The sequence below is a fragment of the Episyrphus balteatus genome, chromosome 1, assembly GCF_945859705.1.
Source record: "Episyrphus balteatus chromosome 1, idEpiBalt1.1, whole genome shotgun sequence".
NCBI lineage: Eukaryota > Metazoa > Arthropoda > Insecta > Diptera > Syrphidae > Episyrphus > Episyrphus balteatus.
In genome coordinates this window covers 2,486,508-2,499,252 of record NC_079134.1, presented here as the reverse complement: position 1 = coordinate 2,499,252, position 12,745 = coordinate 2,486,508, and the positions used below count along the sequence as shown (strand labels likewise).

Here is a 12,745-nt window from a genome sequence, read left to right as displayed (position 1 = left end):
AAGTTCATATGTAATATAAATGTTTATTTAATTCGATAATTGTTACCAGCTCCAAGAAAGGTCTGCTCTGTTTGGTGGTTCGCTTCAAAAGGGAAGATGCTTTGAAATATTTTATGCTTGCAGGTGCAACGAATATACGCACAAAAAGAAGAGCGAAAATTAAGTTACTGTGCTTTCAAATACAAACAAGAGTTTTACATTAGATTTCAAGTTAGCAAAAAAAATAAGTTACAGTTTTGATTTGAGTTAAATTTTAAGAAGAATTCATAGTGTATGATTTGTAATGTTTGGTAATTGTGAATAAAAATTATAATTGATAATTTTGATAAATTTGAATGAATGATTTTTAAGGCAAGTTAGATTTAGGTTGTTTAGTACAGAACATCCCGGCCCCCCTGGAACGAGTTTCAGGATATGGGTAGTAGGGCAAGTTTGGTAATTGGACGAACAAATGTTCCACTGTTCGTCTTTACAGTAGCAACTCGTACTCGGCCATCAGTCCCTTGGGTTGCTGCTTCGATTTTGCCAAGAAGCCACTTAGTTGGCGGAAGGTTTGGTTCTTTAATTATTACCAGGTCCCCTGGTTTGAGATTCGGAGTTGCCGTCTTCCATTTCGATCGTTCTTGTAGGGTGGTGATATATTCCACATGCCACCGTTTCCAGAAGCCTTGTACCATATTTTGTAGATGGTTCCAGTGCGACAAGCGATTCAAAGGCGTGGACAGCGTTGTTGGCTCTGGAACAGCAGTAAATGGTTCACCGACTTTACTCCAGCCTCCCACAATCCACCAAAGTGAGGGGACGATGGAGGGATAAAGTTCCAGGTTACATTGTCCTTCGCAAGTGATGTTGCAACAGCCTCGTTGTATGCTTCTGATATGACTAACTTGTGCATCTCGTTCAAGCACCGACGTGCACCTTGGAAGTTGGTTCCATTATCCGAATACACATTCGAACAAAGTCCACGCCGGGAAACGAATCGACGAAAAGCTGCGAGAAATGCGTCAGAGGTCAAATCACTCACTAGCTCCAAATGTATAGCCTTCGTAGCCATACACACAAATAGACAGATATATGCCTTTGAAGTTTTTGGATTTCGACCTCTGGACAGCTTTATGCAAAGCGGCCCAGCATAGTCACACCCAGTGTGTGAAAAAGGACGGCTTTGTGATACGCGTTGCGATGGTAAGTCACCCATTAGCTGCGAAGAAGTTGTTTTTCGCAATTTAAAGCATGTAGTGCACTTGAAAACAATCTTTCTGGTGAGATTTCGAGAACCCAGGATCCAGTACTGCTGTCTAACGATTGCGAACGTTGCGGAGACTCCAGGATGTAAGTTTTTCTTATGAATATCTTCTATAATAAGATGAGAAAAGTCATTAATTGGAAGAATATAAGGATGTTTAATGTTAAAAGATATATTGGCATTTTTAATTCTTCCTCCTACTCTAAGCAGACCTTTATTATCGAGAAATGGGGAATATTTGAGCAGTTTGGATTTCAGGGGCAATTCTTTTTTGAGTGTTAGGGTACGAATATCTTCACTGAATGATGTTAGTTGGACCGATTTAATTATGGTTGTTTTGGCGACATGAATTTCTTTAAGAGTTAGATACGAGGTACGACGCTGACGTTTAGGTTTAGATTTTTCACACAGATAATTGAATATAAAGCGAATGACGTACGCGAGTATTCTTTGCATTCGAAACCACGACGAGGTCTTGCTGATTATGTGATCGATGACATCAAAATTTTCCGCTGAGGTTTGAAGCACTTGGAGCGGAGATAGTCTTTGCTCGAGTAATATATCGTTGTTTTCTTGTTGTAAGGTCACGAATTTTTGTTCAGGCCATGCATTTTCCTCCAGACGCAACCATGATGGGCCAGTCCACCAAAGGGGATGGTTCGGGAGATTAGACGGAATAACACCGCGCGACGCACAATCTGCTGGATTTGACTCTGATGAAATATGGCGCCAGCAACTTCTTGGTGTAACTTCCAGTATAGCAGCGGTTCTGTTGGCAACGAAAGTAACCCAGCGACGAGGAGGAGATGATAGCCAGTGTAAAACGATCTCGGAATCGCACCAAGCCACTATGTTTGTGAATTTGTACGAAAGCGACGATTTAACAAGACTTAACAAGCGAGTCAGCAGCAAGGCCCCACACAGCTCTAGACGTGGAATGGACACCGGTTTTAACGGAGCAACTTTGGTCTTGGCAGCGACAATTGTTATGTTGTACTTTCCTTCAGCAACTTTACAGCGAGTGTACAGGACGGCACCATAAGCGAGCGTGGATGCATCGCAGAAGCCATGCAGTTCAATGTCATCGAAGGAAGAGGTAAACAAGTTTCTGGGTATTTGGACTTGCTCAAAAAACCAGATTTCCTTCCGATATTTATCCCAACGATCAGCTAACTCTGGAGGCAACGGGTCGTCCCATCCCAACTTTAACTTCGATGACCAGAGTTCCTGAAAGAGCATTTTGAAAAGTACAACTGAGGGTGCCAACAGTCCTAACGGATCGAATATTCGTGATACTTCAGACAACAGCGAACGCCTTGTCAATGAAATGGTTGGAAGAGACTTCGAGATGCGAAAGGAATATTCATCGTTTGATGGATTCCAATGCATTCCAAGCACCTTAATATACGAATTTGAACGTTCAGTGTCGTAAAAAGAGTATTCACATTGCTCTTTAGGAAGAGAAGCTAGGAGTGGCCAACAATTGGAGCTCCATTTCCGCAGCTCAAGGTTGGCCATGGAAAGAAGAGTGACTAATTCGGATTTCAATTCGATAAGGTCTTTGGGTGACTTTGCTCCCGTCATAACGTCATCCACGTATACGTCTTCCAGTAGAACACGCGCTGCATTCGGGAATTCTGATTTATAGTCCTCAGCAAGCTGCTTCAGAACCCGAACTGACAAAAACGGAGCGGAAGCTGTACCATATGTTACAGTGCGTAACCGAAAATGTTCGATTTCCTTTGAGGGAGAGTCGCGCCAAACAATGCGTTGGTAATCGCAATCGGAGTCATCTACCCAGATTTGACGGAACATTTTTACGACGTCGGCAGTAAAAACGAAGGGATGTTGTCGAAACCGCAAGCAAACACCTATTAAGTCCCGTTGAATAGGAGGGCCTATCAACAATGCATTGTTCAACGAGTTACCAGTGGAGTCTTTGGCAGAGCCATCAAAAACGACACGCAATTTAGTAGACGAACTGTCTGGTTTTAGCACCGCGTGGTGTGGTAGATAAAAACATCTACCGTTAGAACACTTAATTTCGTCACGAGGAATTCGAATCATGTGGCCTAAGCCGATATATTCCCGCATGAAATCAGAATACAAGTCTCTCAGTTTCGAATTTTGAGCGAACCGACGTTCCATTGCGAATAGGCGAGAAACAGCGAGCGAAAGAGTATTTTTGAAAGATGGATTTGGAGTTTTAAAAGGAAGGTGAACAACATACTTCCTGTCAGGAGATCGAGAGAAAGTCAGTTGAAAATGTTCTTCGGCCTGGTCGAAAACGATAGAACTGTTTGCTGGGAAAACCTCCTCAACTTCCCAGAAACGTTGCATCAAATTACTTAAATCGAGTAAAGAGTGAAATGAGATAAAATGGTTCGATTCCTCTGGTTCAAAAAATTGTCCGGTTATGACCCATCCAAACGAAGTGCGTTGTGCGATTGGGCATCCATTGGGACCTCGAATTTGTCCATCTTTGAGAATGCTCCAAAGTTTGTCACCACCGAGAAGAACATCGATTGGGGCGGCGACATTGAAAGTAGGATCAGCAAGGTCGAGGTTTTGAATATGAGACCAGGAGGAAACATCTATCAATTTGGTTGGTAAGTTTGAAGTTAATTTATCGAGTATAAAGGCATCAACGAATAAGTGAGAAGAATTGACACGAGAACGAAGATTTAGTGAGATGAGGCCCTTTGTATATCCAACTTCAGTCGACGATAGACCGAGGATAGGAATTCTTGAATGCTTACGATGATAACCGAGTCTTTGAGCGAAAGATTCAACAATGAATGTAGACTGTGACCCGGAATCTAAAAGAACACGACAGTCTATCAGATTTCCTTGATTGTCTTGAATTCTAGCCAAGATAGTTGGTAAAAGAGTTTTCTTAGGACGACTAACATCAAGCGAATGATTACTAACGAGCGATTCGGTGGTGTTGGATTGAGCGGAGGTTGATGACGAAGATTGAGTTTGGTTAGAAGAACCCGTTAACGAAACTTGATTTGTATTTGCTGCATCATCAGGATGCACCAACGAATGGTGGCGTGATCTACACACCCGACAGCGAAAAGTAGAAAAACATTTTTGCGATGAATGTCCAGCTTTAAGACAATTAAAACAAAGCGAGTTTGTCTTCGCAAAACTTCGACGAGAGTCAATGTCTAACGCGACGAATTTTGTACACTGAGTAAGGACATGATTGTCTTGACACATTGGGCATTTGGATTTCGAAATTGAGTCTGAAGGCCCAGCAAGATGAGCTCGAATATTGTTTGATTGCTTTGTACGCGATGAACCCGACCGACTGGAAAGTGATTGACAAGCCTCAAAGGCATTGCACCGTAGTTCTAAAAAGTCTAGTAATTCGACTACAGTAACGTCTTCCCGAGAACCGATATTCTCTGCCCAAGCTTGCTTGGTGTCCGAATCAAGTTTGTTTAACAATAAATAAATGAGCCAAGGGTCACGACCTGTCTTATCCAACGCACTAAGACCACGCACAACTTCATCGGCACCGTCAGAAATTTTTCTTAAAGTTTGAACATTAGAGTTATTTGCAGTAGGAAGTGACAAAAAAGTTTCAATAAAAGATTGAACTATCAATTGGCTTCGATCGTACCGTCTTTCTAAGCGATCCCAAGCTTCCGAATAATTTGCGTCATTTATTTTCAAATGTTTTATAAGATTGGCTGCGTCATCACGCAGATAGGATTTCAAGTAATGAAATTTATGGGTCGGACTAAGATTCACCTTAGTGTCGACTGAACCCAGATATATGTCCCTGAACGAAGGCCAATCTTTATAACATCCACTGAATGGTGGCACAACGATTGTCGGAAGTTTAGAAGTATTGGAATTATTTGACGATGGCGAAGACGAATTAATTTTTTCGAGAAAGGCTGATTGTTGCTCAGCTAAGCGATTAAACGCAGAAGAATTATCAAGAACTTCCACTGGTTTGGTGGAAGTTTTTTCCCTATCGCGAATGGCTTTAACGAGCTCGGCATTTGAAACAAAATATTTTAATTCGTATTCCGAAAATTCAGATTCTAATTCACTAACTTCTTCATCTTCAGCTTTTTCAAGAATTTCGTTATGAAGAGATGAATATTCAGACCATGTGGTCTCGAGTTTATTTAACCGAATCTCAAGCATTTCGATTGTTATAGATTCATCAATCGCTTCTGCAAATGCTGCCGCCCGAGTTAAGCGCCCTTTTGCATTACCGCACTTAACTTTTAATGCACTTGCCATCGCAGTTATAATTCAATTTTCGATTAAATGATTTAAAACCAAACAAAAAAAAAATTAATATGTTCGTATGAGTTCGTATGTTTATGCAGAAACGTGTGCAAAACAGTTTTAATTAACCTGTACCGTTATTGATTCAATGTTCGATAAATCGTAGGTACTGCACAAAAAATAAATATATGTAATAGCACTACCAAGTATTATAGAGCTACGGATTACATATATATAAAAAACATCACATCATTTCATCCATACATATATGTATGTAATTCGACGTAGTCTTTAATACTTTTTATAGTTTTAATTTCACGAATTTCAGAAACACGATTGTCTTTAAATTAAGAAATTGTTCACTTAATTCGGCTTAGAAGGATCAATGATGTTTAGGAATAGTGGACTGTAATTTTATTGATGATGATTCACAGCGAAGCCTGAGCAGAAAATCTTCCCATACAAAATGCACAGAATATAAAGGCAACGATAATAAGTTCATATGTAATATAAATGTTTATTTAATTCGATAATTGTTACCAGCTCCAAGAAAGGTCTGCTCTGTTTGGTGGTTCGCTTCAAAAGGGAAGATGCTTTGAAATATTTTATGCTTGCAGGTGAGGTGCAACGAATATACGCACAAAAAGAAGAGCGAAAATTAAGTTACTGTGCTTTCAAATACAAACAAGAGTTTTACATTAGATTTCAAGTTAGCAAAAAAAATAAGTTACAGTTTTGATTTGAGTTAAATTTTAAGAAGAATTCATAGTGTATGATTTGTAATGTTTGGTAATTGTGAATAAAAATTATAATTGATAATTTTGATAAATTTGAATGAATGATTTTTAAGGCAAGTTAGATTTAGGTTGTTTAGTACAGAACAACAATGTTACCGTGATTTGCAAACAATTCGATCCAAATTTGGGTTTTAAACTTGTAAATGTATAATAATGTTAATTTTATAACTCAATATAGTTTTCACGAAGAAAAAAATAACAAAAATAATAAAAAAATATTAAAATTATTTTTATTTTAAGTGTCTGAATTTAAACAAATTCCCTAACAATATTAAAATTCACAGTATATTCATGCTGTGAGTTTTATTTAGTGTCGGTAAACATCGACCAAAATAAGAAGTCTTAGTAAGGGTACGACAGATCTAACTGATGAGCCCACTGTCGTACCTGGGCGAAACGCTTTAGGTCACTTGAACTTATAAATTCAATATAGTTTTCCTACTAATTTGTACTTTTTCTTCAAGAAAAATGAAATTCAACCAAAAGGACAACTTTTTAGGCACTAAATAGTATTTTGGTCCATATATAATTGTTTTATTTTTATACGCAAAGTTTATTCAAAATTATCAAAAATACAAAGAAAAATTAGACAAAAGTTTTGCAGTAAACGTTTATAATGGGCAGGTTCAGAAACGTTAGGCACTAAATATTTAGGTAATTTCTCGGTCTCTGATTGGTCTGCTGTCAGAAAAAATCTTTCCAATTTAGGTAATTTTACTGGAAAGCTAACTGGAAAGTTAGGCAAGAAAATTTTCCCTAAAAATTTAGGAAAGTTTTTTTTTGTCAACATGACAGCAGATTGTTTTTAATTAAAGAATTAATTTAGCAAAATTAAATTTATTTGTGTGAAAAACGAGTAAAATGTGCATTATCGGTTATAATTAATGTTATTTATCCATTAAAGTTAAGTGAAATTTGGTGTCTTCCCAATGCGATCGGTAAAATACCTAAATAAATTTCGAAATTTGACAATAGCATCATATCCAAACTAATTTAGTAAATTTACTCAAATTTCCGTTCAGAAAATGACGTTGCCTAAATATCTAGTCCCTAATATTTCCTGAACGTGCCCAATAACGAAATTAAAGGAGGGAAAGATCAAAACTTCCAAATTTTTACTAGAAAAATTTCTGGGTTTTCAAAAGTAGATGATTATCTTTAATTTGATACCTACTTTACCTACCCTGAAAAAAAGATTACTATGATTTTATTAAAACGAAACCTGTTTGATAATATATTTTTAAAAAAATTTGAAATAATTTTTGGTTCAATCCTTCCTCTTATCTATTTAATACCAAAAAAAATTAAACAAAATTCTATTTAAAGCAATTCATGTTTGATTGTTTAAGAAAAAGCTTCATGTAACTAATATTTTTTATATTAATTTTAAATTTAATTATATTCAATCGCTCCACTTTTGTAAAATAAAAATAATTTCTATCATTTTTATTATTTTTATTATTTCTTTAGAATAAAATTAATACCAAAATGTCTCATCATTTATAAAATTTTATTTGACTCTTCATGAATAGCGTTTTACTTAAAAAGCAAAAGTCAGAATATTACCAATTGCCCTTTGAAAAAAGTGGTGACTGATAGAATTTCGGGTTAAAGGCGTTTTTTTTTATTGAGAAAGAATACTTCATATAGCTAAATAATAATTATACATACTATTCGAATCGAAAACAAAAAAAAAAAAAAAACAATTAATTAGATATGTTTACCATGGAATATTGAATTTTCATGACAAACTTAAAGAGCCTGCTTTTATTTTTCATTGAATTTTCATATAAAATAAAGTAAAAGTATGAAAAATAATTGTGTAATTTGTGATAATGGAATCAAATTTATAGCATTGTAATTAATTAATTACCTACAGTATATCCATCATTTAAAGATAATGGGCCAGTTAATATTTGTTTTTATTGTTATTAGCGTATTAGTTAAACGGTGATCTTTTATACAAAAACGGATAATATCAGAGAAGAGTAAACAAATTAGTTTGCGACATCTTCTGTAATTTCTCATGTTTGCGGTGAGAAATTTTATATGACAAATCGTACGTAATCGAGTTTGATTAAAACATGAATATCTTTCCTGTATTATTCATTGATACACATATATACTTTGCGTCATTCTTCAGGAACTATCAAGCAATTGCCAAAAGATCATTTCATGTCTAAACGTTAAAGATTCTTATTCCTTGGCTCCTCGACCAACACACAAAAAAAACAAATAATAAAAACTCGTAGGCTGCAAGGTTTGACCTCTGAATTTGGAAAGAAGATATTATACTACCCTTAATTTGACATCAATTAAGTCTCTTAGCTCTATGAGATGCAAACTACACTATACTATGTCAATCGTGCCAGGATGCGGACGAAAAATCTGTGGTTTTCGTAGCTACTAAATAGGCATCTTTCACTTCCATTTTGAAATTATCTTTATTAAAATGTTTCTGCAATGGCTGCCGGCTCCAGGTACTATATATATATATTTCGAATAAATACGTTCTCACATTGCTGTAGAAGTTACTATTGTGTTTCAAACAGTACCTACATTTAGTCAAATAGATAGAAATTTGCGAAAAGATTTACTTATTAAAACTGTGTATGTGTAAGTTATATTTGTATGAAGATAAGATGAAAAAGTAGTTACCCATTTATGTACTACGTATTAATATGAAACCATAACAATAACTAAACATTTTTGAGGAACGTAGCAGATTTATTATAATTTTGTTATTATAACAAAAAAAACACGTATACGCCATAGTGACCGTAAATTATATTTATTCATATTTCAACAAACTAAGATAAAAACTGGATATTTAGTATAATAACAAAGATAGGATCAGAGTATTTATTGTGTGACTATCAAATCGCACATCCGAAGTTATAGCTATGTAATTTAATTTTTTTTTTTTCGAAACTTCGGTTTCTAATAAATTTATATATATATGTATGTGTACTCCTATTATTGTTTTCTTTGATGGCAAATCTACTTTTAATAATATCTTATCTAGCTAACAAATAATGTTTTTTTCTTTGTTAAGTGCGAAGAAAGTAGTACCAAACAAACAGTAAAACATTGTTTAGAAAAATTGCAATTAAGTAGACATTTTCGGCGTTATTATAAAAATTTTCTACCATTTTGTGATGTATATTAAAATAGCTTAAAGTTCGATCTTCTAACAAAATCGTGTTACTATGAATCTTGTGAAAAAAGACTGCTTCAATTCATTTTAACGACTTCTAAAAAGGATTACATATTCAATTCGTCTGTATTTTTTTATGTTTGTTACTTCATAACTTTGAACTGAGTGAACCAGTTTTGATAATTCTTTTTGTACTGGAAAGCTGGTGGACTGGATTATTAACATTGCCGCACGTGTATATTGTATGTGTATCACATAATGCCGAAACTTTATTTTGTGAGAAAACTAAAAATGGCGTTGCAAAATTCTCATTAAAGATTATTTTATAAATAAATGCCAATGGTTTTGTTTAAGAAAAGGAAAGGAAAATTTAAAATTTCACAAACGAAAAAAATTGTTAAATATTTTGAGGACTAGTCCTGTTCAAAAATCTTGAGGTCTCCCAAAAACTTTTATTTTAGGATATTAACCAAAAACTTTTTAGTTAATTATTTATTCATTGACAAACCACTTGTACCTGTTAGGGTTGAAAAAAAGGTGGGGGTTGGAATGCAGAATTCCGTTGTCGATTTTACATTACTGCATTTGCAAAACTTTTCCGAACTTTTATGCGTTCTAATAACGAATTTTAAAGTAAGCCAGCTTTAAATCGCGACTTTTTATTTTTTTCAGGGGTTAAAAAACCTTGCTTTTTCTATCAATATGAGTACGCTAAATTCACACTGTTTCATAATCTAAATACTTGAACTGATGATCTGTATGTGAATGTTATTTTTTACAATTTAATACATTTAAAAGCTGTTTCCTGTTTGAATCATTTTAACAAACGTTTGAAAGACTTATGAAAAATAATTATTCCCATGTTTGTGGCCACATACAGGGCTAAAAATTCTGTCGTTTCTTAATACAACCTTTATAGGTAATTAGGCCTATTTCAAAACAAAAGTTATTAGTTTTTAATATTGTGATTTTATTACAAAGTTGTTTAATAATTTTTTTTATTAATCTCAAATACAAAAAATTAAAATGTTTTAGTTTCAAATACAAAGCATTAAAATATAATCCAAAGTATTGAAACAAAAGAAAATTTGAATTGTAAAACTAATTCCTTTGTACCTTAATTATAACTTTATCTGGTTAAGAATTAAAATAAAATATTCCTTTTCTTTTTTTTAATACAAGAAAATCAAATTTTAATCAAACTGTATTAAAAAGTAAACGAAAATGGAAGCCATTTTAAAAAGAAATAAATTTTTTTGTGTCTGGATTTAAATTTATCGCTACCTGAAATAGTACCTACCTATATAAAACTATTTTCGTTCAGAAAAATGCATTTGGTAACTTGTTTTCTGGTAGAAAATAAAAAATCAGAATTTTCGCTATTTTTAAGGAGCTTTGTGTTTTTTCGAAATAAAATGTATGAATTACTGATAAAATCTGCTCGGCAATAAGATTTCAATTCACATAGTTTGTGAAAAAAAAAAATAAAAGAGGTAATAATATCACCATTATTATATTTATGATGAGTAATCACTTTCAGAAATGTTTTGTTTCATTTTAAAGAAGTAAGAAAGAAGATACTTAAAATAATAAAAAAGAAAAAGAAAGAAATATCATTATTATAAACTGAAACTTCAGGAAAGTTAAGTTAAGAAATAAGAGTGTTTTAATGTTGTGATTTGTAAAAAAGTCAGTATAGTCAACTACCAAAATTACATCTTAAAAGGCATCTAAGTGATGATGACGTCCATCTGTACACATTTCCACAGCCCATACGGGTGGACGGATTTTCTTCAAATTTGGTACAGATGATTTTTATAGAATTCTAAAAGTTGGTTTCTTTTTGTTTTTTTATATCTCGTTTAGAAAGTGTACCTCCCATACAAATTTTTTTTTTAACCAAATAACTCGAAAACGGCTCTAACGATTTTGATAAAACTTTGCAAACGTAATATTCAAAGCAAATGCAATAAAAGTGCATTTTTATTTTTTCAAAAAATGTCAAATAAAAATTTTTTTTTATTTAACGAAGTTTTTCCTTAAATGTCGGCTCTTCCCCGATATCAGTTTTATTTATTTATATAGAGCCAGCTCCTAAAATCTACAAGTAAACTAACATAAAAGTGCTTTGAACTGCAAGAGCAAGTACGTGCGACCCCAGTCGTGCATTTTATTTGCATAAAGAGCTGACGTTTTATTTAATATTTTTGTTTTTTAACTTGCCAATGTAATATGGGCTCAAATACTATTTAGTGCCTAAAAAGTTGTCCGTTTAGACAGTGAATTTTGAAAAAAAAATATGGACATTTTTATCAATATATTTTCATATAGCTATATAGTTTCCAGTTTTTCTTAAAAGTAGCGTAAACGTTGTCAAAGAATATGGGCAAATGTTTTGGTCATCGACAAACTATACCAAGACTGGAAACTTTCGTACGTCTTACCTCCCAAAACCCTTTTGTGTACAGTGTTGTCTGTGAATATATGTGAAAGCCTTCATGTTGGTAAATGACGTTAACACGTACTCATTTATAGATTCACGACATTCCCCACACATCCAACACGAACACTCAGATTGACTCAGCTTCCAGTCTTGGAATTTTTTGTTTATGGTTTTGGTGCTTTTTGCAGTAAATAAAAAGTTATTTTACTTTAGTACTTTTTCGAAATGCAACGTTTTCCTGTCCATATCTTTCGTTTAAGATTCCATTGTGCTTTTCTTTTTCTAGTACGCATAGCCTGTTAACTATAGTCGTCTCCCTTCTTTGGACACGCCATTTTACTCACACATGGACAATTTTTTGTATATGAACACAAAATCGAATGAGAAACGTGTGGTGAAAAGTGCTAAAGGAAAATTGGCGAAGGAAAGACAAAGGCAATAGAATAACAAAAGCGTCATTTTTTTTGCAAACTCTGTCATGTCGCGTGTCTCTTTGTTTTATATTTCAATCCAAAAAAGGTATTCATCGCTGAAATATTGGTAAGTGTGCTTTCGAAGCAATTTTGTTAATTAAAAATTTTGTGTGTTTTCGTAGGAAATCATTTTCTCCTGCAGCCTGACGCCACCACCACCCACGAACAACATTCAACTGAGAAAATTTTTTTTGGAATTACATCAATTACTCCTGCCGCTTGCCAGAAAATAATCGGCTCGAACGTGAGTCCGACCTCGACTACAAAACGGGTGCCACGGCTAAAATTAGTATGGAAATTATAATCACCGCGGAGCCGATTGCATATGTATTGGTATTTTCACCACGGTATCTCCTTCGACTTTGTGTTCATACA

General features: G+C 34.2%; 1 protein-coding gene across 1 annotated transcript; it reads right to left on the bottom strand.

The window, feature by feature from the left end:
* Positions 1–709: 709 nt before the first annotated feature.
* Positions 710–5,512, bottom strand: LOC129906395 (uncharacterized). The gene has a single exon (XM_055982153.1). The coding sequence runs from the start codon at positions 5,510–5,512 to the stop codon at positions 710–712; it is 4,803 nt and encodes a 1,600-aa protein (XP_055838128.1).
* Positions 5,513–12,745: the final 7,233 nt, after the last annotated feature.

Coding starts and splice junctions, on each gene's coding strand:
- LOC129906395 (XM_055982153.1), bottom strand. CDS start 5,512: ATGGCAAGTGCATTAAAAGTTAAGTGCGGTAATGCAAAAGGGCGCTTA.